The sequence below is a fragment of the Mus caroli genome, unplaced genomic scaffold (genome assembly GCF_978045245.1).
Source record: "Mus caroli unplaced genomic scaffold, Mus_caroli_1 scaffold_6, whole genome shotgun sequence".
Classification (NCBI taxonomy): Eukaryota; Metazoa; Chordata; class Mammalia; order Rodentia; family Muridae; genus Mus; species Mus caroli.
In genome coordinates, this window is record NW_028227261.1 from 119,784,316 (window position 1) to 119,812,081 (window position 27,766).

The 27,766-nt window shown below is 41.2% G+C and overlaps 1 protein-coding gene across 1 annotated transcript; it reads left to right on the forward strand.

The window, feature by feature from the left end:
- Positions 1 to 1,938: 1,938 nt before the first annotated feature.
- Slc35a1 (solute carrier family 35 member A1) lies at positions 1,939 to 25,963 on the forward strand. Its single transcript, XM_021160265.3, has 8 exons — positions 1,939 to 2,145; positions 5,889 to 6,066; positions 13,681 to 13,840; positions 14,161 to 14,313; positions 17,494 to 17,560; positions 19,604 to 19,780; positions 20,356 to 20,490; positions 25,246 to 25,963. Exons 1-8 carry the CDS (start codon positions 2,130 to 2,132, stop codon positions 25,368 to 25,370), a joined length of 1,011 nt encoding a protein of 336 aa, XP_021015924.1. The 5' UTR covers positions 1,939 to 2,129; the 3' UTR covers positions 25,371 to 25,963.
- Positions 25,964 to 27,766: the final 1,803 nt, after the last annotated feature.

Here is a 27,766-nt window from a genome sequence, read left to right on the forward strand (position 1 = left end):
TAATCCCTGACACTCTGAAACACAAAGCTCTGCTTCGTTGCTATTTAGTGGTGACAGATTTCTATATCATGAGCCTTGATATCTAGAACAAGTGAAGCCTACATTCATATGCTCCCTTTTAAAAGCCAGAGAATTGATATTTATATTTGAATTTTGGGCTCCTTGAAAAAAATCAGAATGTCTGATAAGACTGGCTGGCATTCCAGCTTGATCCTTTCACCTCTGTTGATAGACTTTTCCTAAGATGTGAGTAGATAGAGAAAAACTCAAAGTGAGAAGAATCTCAATTATACCTTGGAAATCAGCAAATCTGTTGTGGTTACTCAGGCAATGCAGAACGTGCAGAAGTGAACACTGAAAACCAAGACTGCGAACTTAAGTGGAGAAAAGAACACCCACACCCACCTTCAGTCTTCCTAAACAGATTTTTAAAGGAATGTTAATGCTTACTGAAAACACATCAAAAGTTTGTGGTAAACCAATACAAGCTTGTTTAGAATTTAACATAAATCAGTTTGCCTTGCTTTGAGTCTGTGATCGACAACTTATAGTGATGTGATCTCAATAAAGCCATTTTCCTCTTAAAAATACCAAGAGCACAATGATACTCAAAAGTGGGAAGAGAAAATCTGTGCAAAGCAGTAGTTGTAAAACAATTAGAATATGATAGAGTATTTTAATCTTCAAAGCTCAAGTCTTGAGTTTCCTATTTGTGTGCTCAAATACATGTAAAAGAAACGGAATAATTCCACATGTATGAAGTATTCCAACCACAGGAAAAAGTGATTAGCACTAGTGAGCACACATGCAGCTAAATAAAGGCCTAATATTATTCCCAAATGAGATAAATGAATGTCAAACTACAGAATCAGCTCTGGGGCTGAGAGTGTAACTCAGTTCCAGCCTATTTGCCTAGTGTGTGTGAGTTGTCTAACTCCTTAAAAAAAAAAAGGTCTGGGGGGGGGGGCACTTTCTACATCATAGTAATATATGATAAGGAATTAAAGTTTTCCAGTCGTGTTAAGACGTGAGATATATTTGTACGTACATTCATAGTTATAGAATGGTTTATAACATACACCCCAAAACTCTCCAAAGAGAATTTTTCAAAACGATAATGCTACTCAAGGTTGAAGCTATTAGGTTATTTCAGAATCCTGTATCCCTATTACTGTCGGGACTGATGCTATTTCTGTAGTTTTTAAAACCAATACCTATCTTTTGCTGTGTGCTTGACAGCGTCTCACTACGTGGCCCAGACTGCCTCTGATTGCAGATTTTCCCCGTCTAAGCCTCTCAAATATGAGGATTACGTGCGTGTACCACCAACCCCACATCAATATAGATATTTTGAACACGAGCCATTTCAACCCGGGGTTATTTTCTAATAACATTCTCTAGTCACAGTAACCATTAGAGAGGTTAAGTGCCTGTTAATACAATCTAATATTTCTGAGGTCTTTTTGTTGCCCGAAGATCATGTAGTTAACCAAGTCACGCTAGACAGTGACAGTAAGGATGATGAAGACAGACACAGTACTTCCGAGCAGTATGTAATATATACTAAATTTATCCAAGAGGTAACCATGGAAGGCCGTGATGGAGTTGAAAGTTATAAAAGTCGGGGCTGGTGAGATGGCTCAGTGGGTAAGAGCACCCGACTACTCTTCCGAAGGTCCAGAGTTCAAATCCCAGCAACCACATGGTGGCTCACAACCATCCGTAACGAGACCTGGCGCCCTCTTCTGGAGTGTCTGAAGACAGCTACAGTGTACTTACATATAATAAATAAATCTTTAAAAAAAAAAAAAAAAAAAAAAAGAAAGTTATAAAAGTCCGAGTTCTCGGAGCCTCTCTGGAATAACGGAGAGCATTTCAGAATCCTTCTTGCAGCCCCATCCTCTCGGAGGGGCTGGGCCACCTTGACACCGCCCCCTCGGCCGACCGGAAGCTGCGGTTTTCAGAGCCCCCGCAGGACCGAGTCTCCCAGACTTGTCGCTCCGGCACGCCGCGCGGCTTCCGCCGTAGCTCCCGCTTCCTCCTCGCGCGTGTGGTGCGGCGGGCTCTCTACGCCGGCGCGTCTCTATGGCCGCAGGAGGGGCGTCAGTTCCGCAGACTCTCTCGGCACCATGGCTCCGGCGAGAGGTGAGACCCGGCTGCGGGCGGTCGCTAGGGAACGGCGGCCCGGGGTGTGCGGGCCGGCCGGGTCTGGGGGCCGAGCCCTCCCTGCGGGGAGCGGCTGCGGGCTGCACCCGCACACCGGTGCCGTGAGCCGCCAGGGCGCCGGCCAGGTCCCTGTCTGGAGTGAGGCTGTGCTTCGGAGCCCTGGGTTTGAGGGCGCGCGCTGCTCCTCCTGATGGCGAGCCGTCTGGCCAGGGCCGTGGTGGCTGTCCTTTCAGGTTTTACGTAAGCTGGACCCAAGGCTGAGGTTTCATTCTATAGCACTGTGGCTAGGACAGGCCAAAAGGCGGTGACGATTTTGTATTTATTTATTTTTATAGCAGGAACCAGCACTACATAGTCTCATTCTATAGCCCACGTTGGCTTCAAACTCGGGGAGATTTTCCCGCCTCAGTTTTCCAAGCGCTGGGATTAGTGGTCTGTGCCCTCATGCCTGGCGACAACGTCGCCTTTTTTTGTGTGTGTGTGTTTGTTTGTTTGTTTGTTTTTTTGTTTTTTTCACCATTTCCCCAATGAGCACTGGCTTTAAGTCTAAATAAATGTTGGACAAGCATTTAAAGAATATCCTTTTGCGTGGATGTGAAATTATTTATCTTTGGGGGAGGGGGAATTGACATTTAACATCAGGCGCCATGTAAGTTTTCTGTGGTGGTGGATTGTCCCATATCAGATGAGTCCTGTAGCATCCGGGAAGGGAGTAATAGGAAAAGTAGGGCGATTGACAAATGAACACTTAAAAGATGCAGCAGGCAGATCGGTACCCCCAGGGGTTGTTTACAGATTTAGACTTCTTGCCAGCACATCCATTGTTACATTTGGGTGTGTTGCACCTTTTATCCTAATGAAATACAGTTTCTATACCTCCTTGCCTAGAGTCATCTTAACGATTACTCACCTGCTACTTCCTGGAATGTCCAAGCTTTCAGGTATGACAGTAATAGTTCCCATAAAACGTAACTGGAAAACAAAAGGATAACTCCAGACTGACTCTTCTGGGGGATATTCCCCACCCAGAAACAAATGCCGTGGAAGGTAACAGATTCTCGGCAAAGGGGGTGCTGGATGATCAGTGGGCCAGATTTCTAGTTAATGGCGTGGTATGATTTGAATTCTTAGGATAGTTTAAAATAGCTTCGTACCATGAATTTTTATAGTACCTGGGAACGTTGACATTCCTAATCAATTAAGTTTCATACTGGAAAATGAAGAATTGTAGAAGAAATGTTTTGATCTTATGGTAAACTGAAATGTAAGTGGAAATCATGGTTACAAGGATTGGTTTTAAAAGTTGAAATGTGCTTCTAAAGTGGTATTACAGACCAAAGTCATCTATGTTTTATAGTATCCAAACTTAGACTTCTCTACTTTGATTAGTAATTATTTTCAAGAATTACATTTTACAGACCTTTTCATTATGGGTGTCTTAAAAAAACAAAACAAAACACCATGATATGGCTTATGCCTATTAATCCCAGCACTTAGCCGGCAGAGGCATGCAGAACTGTATGAGTTAAGGTCAGCTTGCTCTACATAGCAAGTACCAGGCCAGCCAGAGTTACATAGAGAGACCCTGTCTCAAGGAAAGGAAAAAAAAAAAAAAAGATAGTATGTTTTCTGGAGTTAAACATCTTTAGTATTTAAATTATCTTGCTTTTTTGAACCAGGAACCTTTAACACAGCCCCCCTCCCCAAAAAGTGATTTGAGTTTTCACTTCTTAGTTATGAGAATATTGATAATTTCATGTCATGGATGGCAGTCTTTCTGTAGAGAGCTGTTAATCTCCACCATAGCTGCTGAACCCTACAACTATAGGCAAGATAATTAAGGCAGATGAGCATAGCTGTCTCCTAATTACACTTTATGGACGCCAAAATTTTAACTTACTATTATTTCCATGTGTCTTGAGATAGGACTTAAACATTTTTCCATTATTCTGAACCATCATATAAAAATATGGATGGTGTAGTTTTACCGACGGATTAAATGTTATTGCTCCATATTTCTGGAGTCATAAACTCTTTCATAAGAAAGTTTTAGAACAATGGAAGTATTCTAGTACTTCCCTCAGTGCCCTTTACATAAGCATTGCTGGTCTGGCAGATTGGACCATTTGGGAAGGAAAGATAGTTATAGGACATATTTCTTCTTCTCTGTTGTACTACTTCTTTGGTTTAATTTTAAGAACTTGCTTACAACTTACAAATCCTGCTTTAATTCACCAAGGAGGAAACAGTTATATTGAAGATACTGCTTCCTTCGGTTCCTGTGTAATCATATTTAAAAGTATCTGTTTGAAACCCCTATTTTATTTACCTGTGATTAGGCTTCCAAAGGAGTGAACAAAAGCATGCTTAGCACATAAGGCGTCAGTCAATAACTAGCATCCAGGAGGAGTCACTTGGCATCCTTAGGATTAGGTATAACCTGTGAACTAAGACCAGTGTTCCCAGGGGGACACCTGTGACTAATCCGATGACAAAACACTAACTCTGAACACCTAGCAGTTCAAATGTAACTCCATTCTCAGTAGATCTCAATGACAAGGATTAGATTCAATTATAATTAATAAAAAAAGTTGTGGGAATTGGTTTTCTCATATAAATCTAACACAATACTCTAAATTTTGTCATGGAAAGAAAACAAAGAGTTCGAGCCTTGGGTGTTGGCAGTTTCAGAGCAGGAAGCAAGAAAGGGGAAACCGGACTCCCCAGTGCTTGTAAATTTACCAAAGGTGTTGGACTGACTGTCTTTGGCCCCTGAGTGATGAATGCTATATCCTGCATTTCAAGTTTTACAGAGGATTTTCTAAGTACTCTGTGTTAACCAATTCACTTTGTTCTTTATTTTAAATTCTATGTTAATGTCGTGCATGTGTGTTTGTGTGTGTGTGTGGGGGGGACAGGGTCTTAGGATCTGACCCACGCCTGTTTATAAAGTCGCATCGTCATGGATTAGATTGTTGCAGAGCAGTACTTTCCTAGGGACATTGGTTACTGTCCGGGATGGAATCGGCCTGCCTCTGCAGTTATCTTCGGTTGCATTTTTTGTCACTCAGGTATCCTTTTGTTCGTGTTCTGTTGTCTTCAAGAGCATATTTAGAGGCTAGCGGAGGAGCGCAGCTATCTGCCTTATACCCAGGTAATGAGGAGAGGGTGTATACCCTTTCTGACTGAGGGTAGAGCAGTGTAGGTGAGGTGGTGAGGAAGGGAGGCAGGAACAGCCTAGCCAAACAGATACCACAGCAACCTAGTCAGTCATTGGAATGACAGATGTAGCCAGACAGGCCTCAAGTCCCTTTTCTAATGTCTAAGGTTTAGAATGTATTACAGTTGCTTTGATACTTTATTTTCACAGGTTTGTAATCATAGTTATACATGCATATATATTCATTATATATGTTCATATATATTTAAAATAAACTAAGATTTGCATGCCATGTAATTGCATAGTTAGTTGGGGGCACTAAACAGGATCTTTGCCTAATTTGTATGGAGTTTTAAAGTCAGCAGTATTTTATGTTCATGTTGGAAAGTATTACTTGGAAATTGAGTTTTTATATGTCATATTTAAAAAAAAAATGGTGCTAGAAGTTGGAAAGCCTTAAGGATTAACTAGTTGATTAGCATTACACACACACACATATGTATATATAATATATGTATATATGCACACACTAAATAATACTTTTGTTGCACATATTTTGCAGAAAATGTCAGTTTACTCTTCAAGCTGTACTGCTTGACGGTGATGACTCTGGTGGCTGCCGCTTACACCGTAGCTTTAAGATACACAAGGACAACAGCTGAAGAACTCTACTTCTCAACCACTGCCGTGTGTATCACAGAAGTGATAAAGTTACTGATAAGTGTTGGCCTGTTAGCTAAGTAAGTAACGCTACTTCCAGGAAGTTAAATCCTTCTGTCTTCCAGCTACTGTTGAAAATTCAAGCCACATTTTTCTGTATTAGATTGTTCTAGAGCAGTACTTTTCTACTCCGGACAGTTTTTGCCTCCTAGGAAGTGCAGTTTTGGTTGTCACAATAGGCATGTACTAGCCTCTGATGGATAGAGGCCAGGAATTCTAGCTGTCATACAGTGCCTACAACAGCCCTTTAAAACACGGGCATGTCTAGCCCCAGTGTTGATGATGTTGAAATCGAAGAACTCTCTTTTAATACTAACTTGAAAGTAGAGCTTGGCAATGGTGATATATAGGCCAGATGCAGTTTGTCCCATGTGCTCTTTGATTTTCTGTAAAAGGAACTAACTATATTGTTCATGAAACCTAAAATACATGTTATTTGACCCTTACGGGGAAAAAGATTTAGAGGGATATAATGATAGTCATAAACATTTTATGGTGTTTCCTGTGTTAAGTGCCAGGTGCTGTGTAGTCATTTCATTTAATTTTTAAACACTTGGACATAGTATGTTTTACCAGTGCCGCATATGAAGTGCCTCAAGGTTATTCTGCTGACGTGTGACAGCACTGGGCTTTGAGTCAGTAACAACACCATCAGTTTAGCTGAAGGTGCAGGAAACAGGAGGGTAACAACAAGGATTCCAAACAGGACAGAGCCAGTTTTACTCCTGGCTTTATGTGCTCGTGTCTTCCCTGAAGCTTAGTTTTTTTCATTTTTTTTCCACTGGAGGAGATAATACAGGGTGCTAAGAATTAAATAGGAATTAAATAAAACCCTGTTTGTAAGTGACATGGGGTTTATGAGGTGAGTATCTAACTATTTAAAGCATTGGGCCAGGTGAGAGTTCATGTGAGAGCCATGTATACGGTGAGTGAGTTCATGTAAGTGCCATGTTTACAGGTGAGAGTTCATGTAAGTCCCATGCATACTGGTGAGGGTGGGAAACAGTAAGTGATGGCTTTTATGCAGAAACAGGTAAATTACATTGAAACATTTCTAAACTCGTCTCATGAATCTTTGTTGAACAGTTTGCAGGTGGAGGATGTACAGGGATGAAATCGATGTGACCCCTGTCTTCTTGAAACAGTTTAGTGGGTGAGACAGAAAAACAAAGCAAAATAAAATAATAAGACAAATGATTTCCAAAGTTCATGTGAAGAAGGATACACTAGCAGTGGTCTGGGGAGCGAGAAAAGAACAGAAAAAGGAACTTGAGGTGGATGGTTAGAAGGGTTAAAATATTTGAATTTCAAATTTATCTTACGGGCAGAGGCACTCATGTACAAGTGTAGTAAAATCCTACACCATCCATGGAATAAAGTTATTTTTCCAGAAATTTATCTTTTATTCTGTCATTCTTCATCTGGATGATCCCAGCTGGGAGTTCTTACTATACCTCTACAAGGCAGGGTTTCATTGACAAAAGTCAGTATTTAAGATTCCAGAACAATCTCCGCATATACAGCACTTTGTACAGCCTGACAACTGAGCTTCCTTTTGGAAAAATACAGGGTCTGCCAACGTCAAGGGACAGAAGCATTCTAACGCAGGCATCCAGATACAGACTGTTTTATGTTTTTTTTTTTTCTTTCCTTTTTTTTTTTTTTTTTTTTTTTTTTTGGTTTTTTCGAGACAGGGTTTCTCTGTATAGTCCTGGCTGTCCTGGAACTCACTTTGTAGACCAGGCTGGCCTCGAACTCAGAAATCCGCCTGCCTCTGCCTCCCAAGTGCTGGGATTAAAGGCGTGCGCCACCACGCCTGGCTTGTTTTATGTTTATTACCACTTTTGTCTTGGGCTGGCTTTGAACTTTCTATAGCTCACAGTTCTCTTGCCTGGAGCTCCTGAATGCTGAAATAGCAGGTGTCTGCTGCCATGTATCAGAACGCAAATTAGAGTTTTGTAAGTGTTACACATGTTAGAAACCAGTATTTAAAGATTAGTAAGCACTTGTTATAACTTAGCAAGTTTGTCTTATTTTCTGCAACTTACCCACATACACCCCATAAATAAAATTCATTTTGTGTTAGGTAACTATTTTAAAACCAAAAAAATATTTAGGTTTAGTAGTATAAGTTCTGAAAAAATATTAAAAATAGCCAGATACTCTCAGTGCTGCTGTTTCTTTGTATGCATATGAAAACCAGTAATTGTTTAAAAAGTGGTTAGTGAGATTGTCCATTGTGTAAAGATGCTTGCTGCTAAGCCTGACAATCAGAGTTTGACCTCTGGGACCCATAGGGGATGAAGAGAACTGATGGTCCTCTTGATGTGCCTACACACACACACACACACACACACACACACACACACACACACACAGGATATATAAATAAATGTAAAATAATTTTAAAAAAATGGGTCATTTTTTTATTTCCAGCACTCGGGAGACAGAAGCAAGTGGGTCTCTGTGGGTTCCAGGTTAGCCTGGTCTATATCTAGAGTTCCAGGCTAGCTAGGGTTACATAATGAGACTTTTCCTCAAAACAAACAAACAACAAAAACAAAAAAAAATAAGAAAGAAAAGAAAAGAAGCACAAAGTTCAAAACCAAAATCACAATGACAAAAAAAAAAAAAAAAAAAAAAAGCCCAGCCCGACCACCCCCTGGGGGATAGGAGAGCAGGCCTGGAGGGGCGCCAGAGCTTAAATGTACTTCCTGCTTCTCCTGAGGACACAGTTGAGTTCTCAGTGCCCATGCTGGGCAGCCCACAGCCTTCTGTGACTCCAGCTGCTGCTGTGTATGTGATGCCCTCTTCTGGCATCTGTGGGCACAAACAAAGGTGGCATTCACACACAGACAGACGAAGTAAGAATAGTCTGACGGGAACTAGAGGACGGCTGCCCTTGCAGAGGACCCTGATTCAGTTCTTAGCACCCACACGTCAACTTAGAGCTGTCAGTACAGCTCTAGCTGATGGTCTCTGTGGGCACCAAGCACCACTCTGGCAACACACTGATACACACAAAGGTTGGACAGCAGTGCTTTACTGTGATGGGTAAAAGTCAGAAAACATTTGTTCCTTGCAAGCTTTCTGAGATGTTGTCTCAAACAAAAAAGCCAAAAGTGATTCACATTTTGAATTTATATTTGCTTGAAAATTGGTTGCCATAAGGTTAAAATAATTTTTCAGATGTAAAAGAGAAATTATTTTTCTTGGTGTTCAAAGTAGCAACAGAATTTTCTCTCTGGAGATAATTATTAAAATGTTTGGAACTACTATTTAAATGAGAAAAGGGTGAAGAACAGTGTCTTCCTCTTTGTCTGCTCTTTATGACGAGGTGCCGCAGAATGGATCAGTACGTAACCTCATTTTATGTGTGTTTCAGTTTAAAAGCTAAGGCTACAGTTATGATCCTCAGTGCCCACTAAAGGCTTGTGCTGTGGTCTATTGAGGGCCTCATCCCCAGCTTGGCTCTAGTGAGTGTGGGACCTGGTCTCTTCTCTTGTTTACTTCTCGGCCACAAGGTGAACAGGTGTGGGGTACTGTGCTCCTCAGGTAATGAGCTGTCTAGCCCCGAGCAGTGGGGCTAACCGAAACCTCCAAAATTTGATCCAAAATAAACCCTCACTTTCTAGAGGTGATTTTGTTACAGTAAGGAGATGCTAATGCATGAATTAAATGTTACTGATTAATCGACATTAAAGTCATGGCTAACTGTGACCCTTGTGTAAATGACGCCTGTTTACTGTATGCATTTTCTCCATATTGCATATATCCCTCAGACAGAACAGTAGGTCCTTTTTACTCTAGTACTGTATTCAGGGCCATTTTGAACAGGAGCATCACCAACAATCAGCGTTAGAATGTGAGAAGTGCAGCACTAAGCAGGCAGACTGACTAGACAGATTATAGCCTGCAAGTGGTTTACTTCCTACTGGTCTTGTCCTGACCTGAATTTACCGTTTTGTTTGTTTGTTTTTTAAAAAAGGATCCCTTGTTCCTTTGTAAATCTCCCCCTCCCTCTATTTAGATACAGGAATGTGGATATTATTACAATGTTGCTGCTATACTAACCTTTCGAGGCCAGTGGTTCTCAGCCTGTGGATTGAGACCCCTTTGGGGGTCAAAGACCCTTTCACAGGGATCAAATATCAGATATTTACATTTGATTCAGAACAGTAGCAAAATTACAGTTATGAAGTAGCAATGAAAAAATTTCATGGTTGGGGGTCATCACAATTTGAGGAACTATATTAAAGGGTCCCAGTATTAGAAAGGTTGACAGTCAGTCGCTGAGCTAGGCAGACAGAGCTAGGGAGTGTACCCCTGTGCAGACACACTTACGTATGCCCGTTTCTCTGCATGGTACCGTAGTGACGTCAGAAGGGTTATGTTCAGCACCACCAGTTTTCACATCCCCTATTACCCGTACTTGTTCCTTCCGCAGTGTTGATGAGCTTAGCTTCTGCTCTCCTCAAGATATTTACTCATTTGGTTAGTCTTGAAATAGGTAGTAGATTAAAATTTTCTGAGCTGAAACATTAGGTGGAGTTTGAAGAATCTTGTGGGAGAGGGGGAGGAAGGATTGAAGGAGCCTGAGAGGTCAAGGGCACCACAAGAAAACATGCAGAATCAACTAACTTGGGCCATAGGAGCTCCCGGCGACTGAACTGCCAAGCAGAGAGCACACATGGGCTGGACCTAGGCCCTCTGCACATATGAAACAGATGTGCAGCTGGGTCTTCCGTGGAACTCCTAAAGCAACAGCAGGGGCTGCCTCTGACTCTGTTGCCTGCCTTAGATTCCTTTCCTCTAACTGGGCTGCCTTTGTAAGCCTCAGTAGAGGAGGAGCCTAGTTCTACTGCAGCTTGATCGGCCAAGGAGGGTTGATATCCGAGGAGGGTTGATATCCGAGGGAGGCTTCCCCTTCTCTGAGGGGAAAGGGAGTGGGGTTGGGAGGAGGTAAGGTGAGGTGGGGGCTGGGAGGAGAAGAGGGAGGGGAAGCTGCTGCGATTGGGATGCAAATAAAGAATTATACTAATTAATGGAGAACATTTCTGGGCTGTCCTGATGTTTCCACAGATGGCAAAGGGTGGTGACCCACATTTGACCCTTGGGCCCCCAGGGTGGAGGGGTGAACTAACTCATAGGTGAGCATTGTGGCATGCAGAAACATGCATGTACACACACCCAAGTAAACAAATGTGATAAAACTTAGGAAGTTTCTAATTCCAAACTCACTGGTGTCCAGGAATCTCTATATGGCTCTTTTGCTTTAAGTGTTATGTAATGGATGATGTGTGTTGTGGGTCCGCTATTCCTCTGAAATATAAGTTTCTTATACGTTTGAAGTAATGATATCTGTTTTACTTAATTTAGGATTCCTCCATTCTTACCGATTTTAATCGTAGTTTTCTACTTTGCTTGGAATATAAAATACTTATTTCAACCAGAAATCAGAACTTCAAGAAGAAAAAGAGAGAGACGTGAGGGAGAGTGCATTGATGGGTTCTTTGACCACGCTCATGTGGTCTAATTAGTGAATTTCAGTTATGTGCACGAAGCTGCTAGACACTGGGGATTATGCTAGACACTAACTATGTGTTCCACTTTAGTTTTTATACTTGTTTCATGATCATTTTTCACATAAATTCTTTACACCAGAACACAGAAATCTCTCTCCAATGTATGCCAATCATCACTCACAGACATTGGTGTCTTTCTTGTTTTCTCCTACTCCATAACAGAAGACACAGTGCTTACTTACTGGGGCAAGGCCACCTGAGATGGCTGTGAGGAATGAAACCAAGCTGGTGGGAGGGGCCACAGCAAAGCTTAAGCTGTGGCAGTTTACTGAGAGCAATTAGACTTTTATACCTTTATCAGACACAGACCATAGTGGCAACAGCCAGGATCAATACAGCAGTAGTTGCTAGTTTGTAAACAGTGGTGTTTACAAACTCTATAGGGCACACAAAATAAATGTCGGAGACAATTGTCCTCTCAAGCTTCCATTTAGGTCACAGTCCTGGCAGGGAAGTCACCGTGGCAGTAGCTAGAGGCAGCTGGTCAGTTGTGTCTACACTCAGAGGAGAGCGGTGAGCACAGGCTCACGGTACCCAGCTTACTTCCTTACTCTTAGCACATATGAGAATCCCTTCTGAAGGAATGACCATACCTACAGTAGCTGGGGCTTCTCACCTTAATTAACACAATCAGGATTTTCCACAGATAAGCCCACAGGCAGTTTAACCCAGAAAATCTCCCATCGAGACCTACTTCCCAGGTGATACTAGATTCATCAAACTGACAGTTAAAACTAACCATCATGCCTGACTTGATCCCTTGTTGTTGTTTGTTGTTGTTGTTTTAATTTTACAGAGGAGAAAATAATTGAAATATTGTTCTTTGTACTCTGGTTAAGATGTTCGTCAAGTAAATAGTATATATACTATATACTTGATATAATGGGCAAAAATTTTGTTGCCATCCCCAGAACTTAACGCAGTCGCTCCTGCAGCATTTAAATATAAAAATATTTGCAGATGTTGATTCTAATATTAATAAACACCACAGGCACGCTGTGATCACTGTAAACATGAATATGGTCCTTTCAGGGCCCTCTCAACAGCATTTAGGACCATTTTGATAAAGTATGTTTTGAGGAATATTGATACTTACTATAAAATAAATTTTTTTATATTTAGAAGAAAATGGGTGGTTTTGGGTAGATATATAAGCCAGATTAAGCAGTCTTCTTTGGGTGGTGGTGGGTGGGGTGGGGTGGGCTTTAAGACCATGTATAACCAATAACCAATAGGCTTTTTTTTTGTACATTACAGATATAGTTTACTTTTTATTGAGGTTAATCAGTTATTTAAATTTATTGTAGAATTATACAGATTTGACACATTTTGAGAGTGTTTATATAAAGATTTATTACCCATTTAATCAGCACTGAGTACATCTATAAATAAGAATCGCTTTCAGATCCGAGTTGTAGAACCAATATAGCCTTCTCTAATTTGCACTAAATGTATAATTTGAAGGACAATTTAAAGATATGGTATGTTCCCTGATCAGTGACAAAGGTATTGAGGTTCATTGGACACAACAGAGTTGAAGTGGCAGAGGGTTAGGTAGTAGTTTGTCAGCAGTTCTGACTCCTGATATTCTTTACTTAATGGACTTAAAATTTCTTGGAACTCTCACCAGAAGATTTTGGCCATAATCCTACTTAATTGTTATACTTTTTTTCCCTAAGTAGAAATGTGTTTTTTTTAAAGTGGGAATAAATTATAGGTCTGTTTCTATTAATAAATCTAAAACTAGTCGGGCATAATTCTTAGGCATGCACTCTGAATTGCATCAGAAAGTTAACTGTGTGTGAAGGATTCTCATTAGCAGAGTACTACAGACATGGTGGTGCATGCCTGTGATCCCAGCACATGGGAGGTGGAGCTGGGAGGCTCTGAGAGTAAGATCCTGCCTCAAAACCAGAAGGTTGAGGATGGAGCTCAGTGCATTACCTGCTTAGCATGCCCCAGCCTGGCTTCAGTACCTAGCGCCAGGTTGTGAAAGGCTGCTTAGTTTTCTGCCTCACCATTCCTTCGTCTCCTCTTTTGTTTTTGAAGAGAAACTGGCAGTTTGGGTAGATTTAAAGCCTCACTAAGTGAAAATGTCTTGGGGAGCCCCAAGGAACTGGCGAAGTTGAGTGTGCCGTCACTGGTGTATGCTGTGCAGAACAACATGGCTTTCCTAGCTCTGAGTAATCTGGATGCAGCAGTGTACCAGGTAAGCCAGTTAGTGATTCAAAACTGCTCTGTGGGACATGGTAGTGCATGCCTTTAGCCCCACCATTCCATCGCTCTGTGAGTTCAATGCCAGCCATGGCTACACAGCGAGATCCTGTCTCAAAAGAAAAATACAGGAACTGAAAATCTGGGATTTGAGGTCATTGAATTTTGTTTAAATGGAGAGTTTTTAATTAACCGTCTACATTCACAAGTATTTTCTTAATTCTGTCAATGATGAGGTATTTCTTCAAAGCCTGTTGCTTTGTCTGTAGGTGACCTAACGCTGGGTGAATGTATTGCCTGTTGCTTTGTCTGTAGGTGACCTATCAACTGAAGATCCCCTGCACTGCTTTATGTACTGTTTTAATGTTAAATCGAACACTCAGCAAATTACAGTGGATTTCAGTCTTCATGCTGTGTGGTGGGGTCACACTCGTACAGTGGAAACCAGCCCAAGCTACAAAAGTCGTGGTAAGAGACAAAATCTATACCACAGGTAAAAATAGGACACTTCTCACACAGCACCTGTTCTGTTCCCTCCAGTCACTCGGATGAACGTAACGTGTAATCTTACTTTTGATTTAAAACGTGCTTTGCTTTATAGTTGGGCTTCCCTCCCCCTTTAGAATGACATAGTTACTGGGGATCATAATATGGTGGTTTCAATGAGATGCCTCCCATAGACCATGCACTTGATCAGCAGTTGAGGAAGGCTTAGGAGATGTGGCCTTGCTGGAGGAAGTGTGCTATTAGGAGCAGGCTTTGAGGTTTTAGAAGCCAGGCACCATCTCCAGTTCAGTTCTCTCTGCAGTGCTTAGTGCTTCTGCTCAACATGTGAGCTCTCAGCTGTTCTGCTGCCATGTCTCCTCCCTGCCTTCCCCACTGTGATGGTTATGAACTCTTATCCTTTTGAAGGCTGAAGCCCAAAGGAAACCACTCTCCTATTAGTTGCCTTGGTCATGGTGGTTTATCACAGCAATGGAATAGAAGAGTAGCTAGTATTTTGGCTTTCTGTTTCTACAAGGAAAGTACTGAAATATATTAATGACAGAAGATACCCTTCCGTATATGCCTCCTGTTTTGTTTGTCTTTTATGGATAACAAAATCGTATGAGTAGCTTTTCTATTGCTGTGATAAAACACCAGGACTAAGGCAATGTATGGAAGCATTTATTCAAAGGCTTTGAGTCCATGATGATGGAGTGTAGGTAACAGTTGTAGGCAGTGTGGCTGGAGAAGCTCCAACTTGAAGCTTGAACTGACATACTTCCTACCTCAAAGCCACATTTCCCAAGTCTACCGAAGACTGCTACCAACAGAGGACTACGATTCAAATATCTGAGCCTATGAAGGATGTTCATTTAAACCACCATTAAGAAATTAAGTCCAATCAGCTGAGGTAGCTTGCCCAAAGATAGTTAATAGGAAACCTGTGACTAAAACTGCAGGCTTCTCGTGCTGTCATGGGAATTTCTAGATGTTTTAAGTCATCTTTTGGAAATGTTGGGTAAGGCTTTCTCCATCCAGTGTTTACTCTCCTTCAACCTACAGTCCCTGGCAGTATGCCTACTGTCAGTGATAGTGATGTAAGTGGACATGTTCTGATGAGGATAGGAAAACAGTTAGAAGGCAGCCCTTTATGTAAAGGTTTCAGCGCTGACTGGGAAGGTACTTAACTGAATTTTTTTTGAGTGCTATAGTCATTGTTCTTTATGTCATAACGATGAAAATACTAATTTTTTAGGATTGACTTGTAAATGTTCCAGGGTAAGGTCACATCCCTACTCTTCAGGTGTCCTCTCTCCCCAGTTAAGCTTGTTTGTTTCTGTGGTCTGGTTTCTAGGGAGAAACTTCCCGAGCCCTGGCTTAGCACTGCCCAGTATTTTGCTTCCAGATGTATTATTCTGTCGTCGTTCCATAGTATGCCCTAAAACTTGATTCTATTTCCAGATCCTGCCTGGATCGTATTGGACATAGCTTGCTACCATTCCTTTGTTTCTAATATTAGAGATCTGTGAGCTCAGCATACGATCCATTTGTGGTTATATTCAATTGATATTATATAACACCTTGTTTGAACTTGTAGTCTAGATAGTTTATACTAAACCAGTATCTGCATTTAAACCCATCTCGTCAGACGAGAAAGTTGTCTTTTGTGGAATACCTACCATGTGGATAGGAATTTTTGCATACATTCATTCCTTACCACCTTGTAACAGTGGGCTACCTTTTGGGTTAAGAATTATATTAAGAATATTTTAAGAACTTAGAAAGTTGGAGCTCAGACTCTTAGGCCTGGCTTTCCAAATTTCTGTTTCTTTCCTACTTTTGTTATCCTGAGATTGAAGGCTGTAACTTGACAAGAATCAGGAACCACAGAGCATCATCAAAACCCTCGAGAGTCCAGAGAAGGAAACGGTCTCAATTTTCAACAATGGTCTGAATTAAATAACTGGATTGTTTGCTGTTAGCTTTGCCAAGATAGTCTGCTATTCATTATGGAAGAAGACTCCTTTTGGGTCTTTTTCCTCCGTCTCTTCCTCTAACATTTTGTGTATTTGTAAAGCTGGCTCACCATTCACCTGTGTTAAAAGTGGAGCTGGTTTTTTTTTTTGTTGTTGTTGTTTTTTTTTAATGGGGTTGCAGGAAATAAAAGGGCTTTGGAATCCAGTTTTGTTTTGTTGTAATTTTTTTTTTTTCAGACTACATTTCTTTGAATGTGAGAGAGTAAAACAAACTGGTCTAGGAACTTAAAAAATTTTGAAATGGTTATTGTTATGCACTTGATTTTTTTTTTTTTTTTCCTTTTCCGATTCCTGTCCCTTGCTAGCTTTCTTTTGACTGTTAGGTTTTCTGGCATGGAGAGTCTGTGGGCTATACAATCTTTAGACCTCTTTTAGTTTAGCTTTATGTTTTTCTTGCTTACTAAAATATTTGGCTTTAAGTTTTATGGGTCAAGTACTTGAGGGTATCTTAACCAGATGGTTCTAGTTTGAGCTAGCTAATGCTGTAGTCAACTGAAGGCTTGACTAAGCTGGAGGATCTGTTTCTATGGTGTCTGATGGCTAAGCTCAGTTGTCTGTTTAGCTAGGATGGGATTTTAAAAATCAGATTATTTGAATTGTTGAATCATTGAGACGACCCATCCTAAATATGGATTGCTACCTTCTGGCTACCACCCAGGGAAAAGGGAAAGAGGAAACTTTGATTGTGCCTGCTTGCTGTCTGCTGGACTCTGCAGTCCAGACTTATGCTTTGGTTCAGGGGAGAAGCAGAGATTAAAGTGAACAATTAGGTCAACTATGTAAAGCTTTATGTTCAAGAAATGCTTTCAACTTAAATGCTTTGGTTAATTTGAAAATTGGTGTTTTCATTCTGTTTGCTCTTGCATCATTCTTATATAATAGCTATATCTGATGTGGAATGTACTTCTAGTAGAAGTATAATGTGGGCTTTTTGTTGTTGTTGTTGTTGTGGTTAAGACAAGGTCTTCATATACCTCCCCCTGGCTGGCCTCCTTCCCGAGTGCTGGGATTAAAGGTGTGTATCACTAGGCCTGGCAACATGTATATTTGTAGTCATCTGTTGGGATTATGGGATGAATTCAGTTTGCAGTTACTAAAAGTAACTTCTAAAAACTTACAATTGCAGGTAGCGCAGAATCCATTGTTAGGCTTTGGTGCTATAGCTATTGCTGTATTGTGCTCTGGATTTGCAGGTAAGTTGTATAAAGCACTGTTCTATCATGTAACTTTCTTCAAGTTTTATACTTTTGATTTTTAATTACCCCCCACCCCCACCCCCCCGAGACAGGGTTTCTCTGTGTAGCCTTGGCTGTCCTGGAACTCATTCTGTAGACCAGGCTGGCTTGGACTCACAGAGATCCTTTCATCTCTGCCTCCTGAGTGCTGAGATGGAAGGCATACACTACCACCCAGCTGCTTTTCCTAACAGTTTTAACTTCTTTCTTATTTTGCTTGGTGCCAGCTATTTCCTCCCTCCCCCAGGAAATATGTGACTTGACTTATTTCAGAAGTGCAGTTAAGAATGTACTTCTGTCATTCTTGACCGTCTTGGTTTAGCCAAGAACTGAGAGTGAATGGACTCTGATTGTGAAGGAACGTCCCAGTTCCCAAAGTTCACGATTTCAAGCTTGTCTCTGCTGCTGTAGGCCACTGCTCCACCAGCTCAGAGGGTCTTTTACCTATAACCTCAAGTTCTTCCTTTGCTTCAACAGACTAGGAACTATGGACTAGAGAGGAGGTGGGTGAAGTTTACCTTAGCCAGCATACTATCAAAGAAGAACAGCCAAAAAATCAAGAAAACAGGAAAGTTTGGAGTCATTTAGGGACAATCACTCCTCTAATGAATTAAGAAAAGATAAGAAATATATGAATCGTAATGTAAGAATGAGATGTGTTGCAGAAATAGCTCCAAAAGGTATGAAACTCAAGAGCGCTTTTTGGTAAAGACCGTATTAGTGATATTTGTATATCTTTTTATTTCTCCCTATTGCAAGAGTACCTTTTTCTTTTCTACTAGGAACACAGGAAGGCTATAGAAATAAAATACTTTTTGAAATAAGATGTTTTATAGGAGAAGAGAAAAGGCTGACTTTAAAAATACATACAACTAACCATAGTACAAGGATAAACTTTTATTCTTAAAAATCAATGTATAGAAACAAACATTTTAATTACTGAAAAAAATCTTTTGATTTTCAGAAATACTTTTGAGCAACTGAGGAGACAGAGGTGCTTACTAGTCCTCCTGTCCTTAAGTGACAGGTGACAGATTAGTTACGTCTAAGTTGGAATTATAATATCTATTTTATGTTTGTTCCTCTTGTCTGGCTCTTTCCAAAATAGTCTCATTAATATCAATCGTATTTTTGTGGGGTCTGGTAGCAGGGCCTGAGAGATACAGGCAGGCAGATTCAAAGCCAGCCTGGTCTACATATAGTGAGTTCTAGGCCAGCCAGGGCCACATAGTGAGATCATGTCTCAAAATAAAGATTAATATAGAAATCTTTCTTTTAATTATACTTTTTAGTTGGTAAATTATAGTTCCCACCCCTCTAACTGATAAAATGTCTTTAAACAAAATCTCCAACGTCCCTGTTTAACATGCCTTCATTCAAATTTAAAACTTGAAATAGTGGTATGTGACTTTTTAGGGGTAAAAAAAGGTTTTTACCCTTTTCTCTAAGAAAAACAATTTGAATCCCACCCCTATCCCCAGCTGCAGGAAAAATACATATACACACAAATGTGATGTCGTCTATAGACATGCTTCAACGAAGAACAGCTATACTCAGAAAGTTGTAGTAACTTCTAGTCATATCATTGAAAAGTCATGATCTGAGTGATTATACAGCTACTTTGCACAGCAAGGCACATCATTCCTACATTTATTAAAGGGGTATGAGTAGGATAATGCACTCTAATAGTGTAGCTTACAGATGGCCACAGCCAACCTTTTATTGGTATTAAGGAATAGAGCGATTTGGTAAAGGGAAGAAACTGTTCTTGATTGTTTAACAACCTTTTGTCAAGTATAGCTTATAAAGTTTCCTCTTAATTATTCATCTATATTTTTCTAAAAGCAAATTGTTAATGTTCATTATATCAAGTCATAAACTATATAACAAGTCTGTATTTAACTAATGTTAAGAATATTCCCCAAATAATACTCTGGGGCATGTTCTAAACAGAAGACTATTAGTTTATTTAATATTTCCATGTCATTTCTTTTCTTCTAGGAGTTTATTTTGAAAAAGTTTTAAAGAGTTCAGACACTTCCCTTTGGGTGAGAAACATTCAGATGTATCTGTCAGGGATCGTTGTGACGTTAGCTGGTACCTACTTGTCAGATGGAGCTGAAATTCAAGAAAAAGGATTCTTCTATGGCTATACATATTATGTCTGGTTTGTCATCTGTAAGTATCCAGGAATAAAAGGTCTTGGTGGATTGTTTTAGTTTTAATTTTAATTTTTTTGAGACAGGGTTTCTCTGTATAGCCTTGGCTGTCCTGGAACTCACTCTGTAGACCAGGCTGGCCTCGAACTCAGAAATCCGCCTGCCTCTGCCTCCCGAGTGCTGGGATTAAAGGTGTGCGCCACCACGCCTGGCTTAATTTTTAAGTTAGATATCTGACCTAAGCAATTTAGAATTACTCCTCTGATACCTGAATACTAGTTTGGAATATGTATGTAACTTTGTTTTTAATGACATGCTTTCCAAAAGAAATTTTACCTTCACAATGAAAAGAACCTAATTAATGTATTAGTAATAAGTGTATGTAATTTAGTGGTGGTGCACACAGTCTTCTAAGCATCTACGAAACAGTGTTGTATAGTCAGCTTCAGTACAGCTTCTCGGATGTCTGCTTCTGAGGGGAGCTGCTCCTTTCCCTAGGTAAATGAGTGCGTCATCTCTGGGAATGAAAACCATCTCAGCTATAGAATGCTTTAATGATTTTAGTGTTAAGACTTTATTTTTTTGTGTCCCAAGTCCTTGCTAGTGTGGGAGGCCTCTACACGTCTGTGGTGGTGAAGTATACAGACAACATCATGAAAGGCTTCTCTGCAGCCGCAGCCATTGTTCTTTCTACCATTGCTTCAGTCCTACTGTTTGGATTACAGATAAGTATGTCACCGTTTGTATTAAGTTGTTAGCAAGGAAGAACCTCTCACTTCATGGTCTCTTTCAATTCTCATTAAAAGTAGTCTTAATTTTGTTACAGTTTCTTCCATAGTTTGCAGCTCTGGGAAGGTGATTAAACAGCATTCCTGTGTCCTAGAGCTTAAGTCTGAAGGTTCTATTCTAGGCGATGCTGAGAGGGCCACTCTGTTGTTATTTAACAGTTAGGACCATCTTCCCTTAAGTATTAAGATACAGGATGCCCTGGGTGGGTCAGGCTGTGCATTTGGTCCCATGTAACTATGGCTTCTGCATTGTGGATACAATTACAAATAGAAAATATTAGGTAGAAACTATATGTCTGAATGAGTATATTTGTCATAATTCCTCAGGCATATAAATAATTATATAGGATAAACATTATAGTAGATATTTTACATAACCTGTGCATGGCTTGTAGGGAAAGGTATGCATATGTAGGTTATATGTAATGCTGCACTGTTTTATACAGGAGACATGGAGATTTCAGTATCAGAGGGGAGCACTAGATCCAATCCCCGTGGATCCTTGGGGAGCACTGTGGTGTGAATAGGTGCTCAGGGAAGTCATTCTTTTCAGTAGCAGCTGACTTGTGTAGGCCTATTTTGAAGCTTCTTTTCAGTTTTGCTTTTGTATCTTTTATTCACCTGGTGTTAACAACTGCCATCTCTGAGGCTTACCTTCTCTCTGCTAACCTAGGCCCAGTCCAGGAAGCTTCTAGCTGCTGTACAATCTTATCTAGGCCTAGAATGGTTTCAGCCTCTGAGACTGACTGCTGAATAAGCTCACCCCTTCTAGCTCTTTCTGAATCTGGTTAGCTGGTCGGCTCAGCTGGTCTGGCTCAAACTCCTCCCCGAGCTGACTGACTCACTCTGGATTCTCTCTCAGTCTCTGACTTTTTGCTGTGCTTGGCCTCAAACTAGCTCTGGCAATCTGTTCTAATCTGGCTCCTTGTCATCCTGTCTTCATCTTTGTCTAGCTTTCTTCAACCTGTGTCTGTAAAACTCTCCTGGTAAACTGCCTGCCCCCCAGCCCCTCGTTCCCTCTTTCTCTGTGCTGCCACCTAAGCAGCTTCCCTTTCCTCTGTCCTGTTGTGTTTTATCAAATCTTTCTGATTCACCACTTTGCTGCCACTCAATTAGACATCACTTTCAAATATGGCTGCTTCCTTCTACAAACTAACTTTACCTTCATTGTTTGGGATTAAAGGTGTGTCCTGAAGCTAAACCACACCACACCTAGAAACAGGTTTCCCCAGTAAACAATACAAACTCGGGGTTCTCAGTGTGGTCAAATGTCCTGTAACCTTTCCCTCTTTTTGTCTAAATAAGAAGGAAAGGTTTTAAATCTAACAGTACAACTATTACAACAGAAACCATTATCAATCCCACAGTCTTAGCAACCTGAATGTCCTTATGAGCATCCTCCATTGATGTGAGGAGCCTTCCTAACTGCAGTCCTGATCATCTCTCCTTCAGCAGCAGTCCATTTCAGCATTAAGGTTTGCCAGTCTTAAGGTCTTGACCAGTGTCCTGTCCTTTTTCAGCCAGTTTGTATAACTGTCCTCATGCATGGAAGAGGAGCTTCTGCATCGTCTCATTGCTGTCTTTCTGTGTACTGGGATTTTTAACACATTTCCTGACTTCCAAGCTGATGTTAAAACATCTTTAAAGTATATGAGTTGATCTAATTCATCAGTTTTTTCTACAATCTGATGTCTTTCCGCTAATCTCATTTGCCCTTTCTGTTTATCAATGTACAGTTAGATCTTTATGAATCTACATATAAACTAGACATTTAGGGATTCAAATTCCATGCCCAGCTCCATGCCTGAAAACCAGGCTTTTTACCTAGTGTCTTTGGGCTGTCTATCTTGATCCTCCATTTCACTCAGTACCATAGGTTCAAACCTAAGCATTTCCTGTTCTTCTACTTTCTCTTGTCTCTTAAGCCTTTGTATTTTCATGGCTATTTTTTCAATTTTTTTGGAGAAGAAATATATCAAGAATGCAACCGAAAGTAGGGAGGGGTTTATTATGGCGGTCGCAATTGCAGTGAGTACTGTGATGGCTTTTTCAAGTAGTATTTCTATCCCCTCATGTCCTACCCTTGATCTCAAGAGACCTGAAATGGAGTTTCCTGTTTTTTAATGCAGGAGGGGATCTGTCTATATAATTAAACTTGTCTTTTGTGGTGGCTTACTGTGACTCACTGTCTCAGGCTCCCACCAGTTTGGAGTCTTCTTGTGTGTCCCGCCAAAGCGGAAGAACTGATGCTTCCTCTGGAGATGATCACAGGCATATGTCTCTGCGGCTTTCTTTCAGATGTTTCCTGTCCTCTGCAGTGTTTCTCTGCTTCCTGTAACGTTGGTGGGCTTTTTCTTCTCCAATCACATTGGGTACAATTGTTTTTTAACAAAATCCCAATCGTTCAGTTTTACCTGTGAAGACTTGGGAGCCGGATGCTGGGGTGAAAACCTAGCTCAGAGGGGCAGAGAAGGCACCCAGCCAACCTTCCTTCTCAGCCAGTGACACAAAAGGAAGAGAACCCGTTCTCCACCCTGTCTTCAACCCTCCAAACTGAAGGTCCCTCCTTTCTACTTGCTGTGCGTCTCAATACCCATCCTCCTGACTTCTTCCCACTCTCGGTTTTCTTCTGTGTTCGCTCCTTGTCAGCTGGTTGCTTCTTTCCTCTTGACCTGTGGTTGACTGTTTAATCTTGTTCACAGTAAACAGAAAGCTCTTGGAATAAAGGTGTGTGCTAGGGCTAAGTCTCATCACAACTAGACAGGTTTTTCGGGGTTCACAGTATGATGAGATATCCTGCAACACATTTTCCTCATGTCTTTCTGTTCTGAACGTAAGTGTGCACTAGTTTACAGTGATATGGTGGCACCATTGCTATGCTAATCCCTCTAATGTTTTCTTCCTAGATGTCATATATATCTAGCTTTTCAATTACTTAAGGAGCAATGTCTTACTGTTTCAAGTTGGTGTTAAGCTATGTAGTATTTTCTTCATTGACCAATTATTATACTGTAAACTACTAAGGAAAATCTGTTAAATGCTTATATTGTGTAGCAGGAAAACACTTTTCATTTTGGAATTGACTCATCTGATAAACAGGAGCATTATTAGTAGAAAACCATTTTATAGTATGGCCCAAATCTTGCCTGTTGTAATATTAGCAGCAGCCTTGGGGAAATCATATAATAGTGTCTCACACTTGCTCTGTCATATGTGAGTAAGGTCACAGGTCTCCTGGTAGGGTTTGCTTAGAGCAGTCTTTAGCAAATGACGAGGAAGCTGTACAAGTCCAAGCCCTTAGCATTTTAGATGTTCTTTGTACCTGAGGTGAGTGAAGTTTTAAGCGTAGTTGTAGCACATCCTTATGTGTAACATAGCCTTGTGTCTTTGCTCCTGAGAAGAACCTGGGAACAATATAAACTGTTTGTGTCTTAGCAGTCTTCCAGGGAACTGTGGAGGCATGAAGATGTAAACCACCTCACACTTTGACTTCAAAGCTGGTCTTTTTAATAGGTGGACTGAAACAGTAGCTTGATGCTATTTCTTTACATGCCTTTTAGGGGATGAAGGCTCTCTCATGTAGCTCACACTGATCTGAGACTCACTGTGTGGCTGGTTACCTTGACCTCCTGAACTGCCTGCCTTGGGATTACAGGCATGCAGTACTATGCTATCTACATGCCCGTTTTTAAAGCTGTGAATGCTGGGCCATTGTAATATAGTTCATATTCATAGTCTGGTTCTAAGTCACATGTAGAGCTGTGGCATTAGGACTCACTCATATGCAGCTTACATGTTTAGTTCATAGAAAGATACCCTGGTCAGTCACTCCCTTCTTTTCTAAGCAGGCCCACACTGGTTTGGCTACCTGTCCCTGCGCCCTGAAGATGTACATCACTGTGCCCATTTTATGTGAGTGCAGGGGAGGCCTCAGGCTTGTGCAGCAGGCACTTTAGCCTTCACACACATTTTGTGTATTCTAATTTTCAGGAGTAACATGGACGAGTCAAGTGTAGTGGGAAATGTAATGATCACCTTATCACTGATCCAGAAATTTTCAGTGGTTTGAGTCATTGGATTTTGAAAGCTGAATTGTGTGACTGTCTTTTATACTAAGTTTTCTGGGATCATAACTAAACCACATTATATTGCATTTTATTTTTCTATTCATATATACTTATATTTACCTATTCCCTTTAATTATAAATCATATAGGGGAACTAATATATCCCTTTGTTGTATCAGTCCAAGACAAGCTTAATTATATTTTTGAAAAGTATGTTACCATTCCCTTGATATTTCTTTTTCCTTAAAATAGACAACCTTTCATAAAACAGCACTCATACAACTTGGTAGGCAAACCCACCGTGACAAGGATTTTAGGACTGGGGAGATGTCTAATCAGTAAGTGCTTGCACGGCAGGCATGAGGACCTGAGGAGCTCTAGAACTTACATACAGATGCCCAGTGTGGTGGTACATGCTTGCAGTGTTGGTACTGGGGAGATGAAACTCGAATCCCTGGGGTTTGTTGGCTACCTAGTCTAACCTAATGGGTGGGCTCTAGGCTCCTGAGAGACCCTGCCTAAAAAGAGATGGGTAGCATTCTTAAGGATGATACCCAGGATGTGTGTGTGTGTGTTCGAGCCCTACACAAATTCATCATTTTCATAGTCTTTTTCTTCTTCTCTTTTCAGCACTTTCATTTGCACTGGGAGCTCTTCTTGTATGTGTTTCCATATATCTCTATGGATTACCCAAACAAGATACTACATCCATTCAACAAGAAGCAACTTCAAAAGAGAGAATCATTGGTGTGTGATTTGAATCTCAAGAGATTCCTATAAGGACTTAAACTGTTGATAATAAATTAGAGCCTTAAGTCAACCCCAGATGGTAGCTTAAACAATGTCAACAAAATAATTGTATGGCATAAGAATCAAGAAGAAAACTCTGAATGAAACGTTAAAACAGATTTAATTTGGGTGTGTTTGCTGTCAAGTTACATTATTTCAAAATGAAGGACTTTATATATGAGAGAGAGAGAGAGAGAGAGAGAGAGAGAGAGAGAGAGAGAGAGAGAGAGAGAGAGCGAGCTTGTACACAGAGCATGGAGGTGCCATGGTATCTGTGTGTGTGTGTGTGTGTGTGTGTGTGTGTGTGTGAGTGTGATGTGCACAGAGCTCGGAGGCAATGATGCAGGACCAGAAAGCATCAGGTGAAACTATAATATTCAAGCAACGAGGTTTAAGACCGTGTCTGAGGGTTACAGTGCCAAAGCCATTTCTGTACACACTGTTCTCTTGTTCAGGTACCTGGAGAGGAAGGCTAGCCTTCTTCTCTAGTCCATGGATAGTACTTTGTCCCCATAGCAGTGAAGATCTAGCTTCTCTTCCCAGAGTGAGGAAGGAGTAAGACAGTTGAACACACCTCAGGGTGGATCTACTTCATAGCTCAGACACTGACTTCTGGGTGAGGACTGAGAACTCTAGTGATGCATTAGTGCCATTTACTGTCTGGTTCCTATTTCTTTGCTGTCAGCTGATATACTTTTCAGAAAATTTTATAAGCTGCTTTTATACTTTCTTTTTTATAAAGTATGGTTACCTGTTGGGCTCTCAATTTGTGACTTTCAGTGATTTTAAAATATTTCTATAATGTTAATGGGGAAATCCAGCAATAAACTTATTTCTATCACTTTTGTGCAGTTACTTTGTTTTATGGTCATGTCATTATGGTAAAGCAGGAGTATCAACATGTTTTTTTTTTTTCCTATGTACGAAATTATATCACATCAGGGCTTTGTTTGCAAGTAGACTAGAATCTCTTTCTTACAAGCCTTGAGCAAAAAAATGATTTTTTTGGGAAGAGTTACAGGATAACAAATCTTTTCAGAGAGCTATATTTTCAAGGCTTAGTCCCTGTAAAATTTTACTCCAAGCTTAAATACTCATTGATCTAGGAGAAAGTTTCTCCAGAGAAATGCAGAGGAAGAGTGGGCATAAAACAAGTCCTAAATGTCCATGTCCATTCCGCGGTTGGTTTCTATCGGAAGTTTAATGGTACTCTAAGCAGAAACTTAGCAAGTCACTTACAGATGCAGATAAATGCTTTCTACAGTAAGAGGTAGACCACACCTGTCAGTTCAATTTTTTTTTTTCTTTTTTTTTTGAGACAGGGTTTCTCTGTGTAGTCCTGGCTGTCCTGGAACTCACTTTGTAGACCAGGCTGGCCTTGAACTCAGCAATCCACCTGCCTCTGCCTCCCAAGTGCTGGGATTAAAAGCGTGCGCCACCAGTGTCTACTCCAACTGCAGAGGCTTTGGCCCATGCTGACTCCTCTTCATTAGAACTGTATTACTACACGCCTTTAATCCCAGCACTCAGGAGCCCACCTACACAGTGACCCTCCAACAAGACCACACCTCCCACGGCTACTTCCCACGGGCCAGGCATATTCAAACCACAACATGGTTCCAGGTAGCACCTGAGAGAGCAGGCCAGCTTGCCTGTACAGCACTGCAGAGCTGACACTGGCGGGTGAGTCTGCCCCAAGGGCAAGAATGTAGGAGGAGCTCTCCCACCACTTGTCTGCTGTGAGCTGGCGTGGGTGCAGCGGTGACACCTGCTCCCTTGCCACTTGCAGCAGCTGGGAGAGCTAGCCCTGCACCTGTCATGGGAAGCACAGCTGTGCCTACCCTGGTGCAAGAGTTAGGATGGGCCTGCCCTGAAGGCAAGAGTGATTCGAGCACTGGTCCCACTGGGTGTGATACCCCCTTCCCTCCTCTCCCTTTGCCACCTTGTGGTGGTTGATAGAGCTGGCCCTGCCCCCTCACTGGCTATAGCACTATGGAGAGCAGTCCCTGCATCTCACCTGGCAACACGGTGGAAATGGTTCTGATGGCAGAGGTAAGGGTGAGTCAGCCTCCAGGGTGTGAGAGCAGGAGAGCTAGCCCAGCTCCTTACAGGCGGCAACACTTGGGGGAGCTGGCTACTGGAGGCATGGAGATGGGTGAGCTGGCATTAAAGTAAGAGAGCTGACCTGCCGCCTGCTGATGGCAGCATTGGATGGTCTATCCAGAGCATTACTGGAGAGTCTGTTCTGGTGGTGTGGATAAGGAAGAGCCAGCACACTGACCAGCTGTGCTGCCACCCAGGCCCAGATCCAGAGCTGAGAAGGCCCACTCCAAAATCTGTATCATCTGCAAACAGTTGGGAC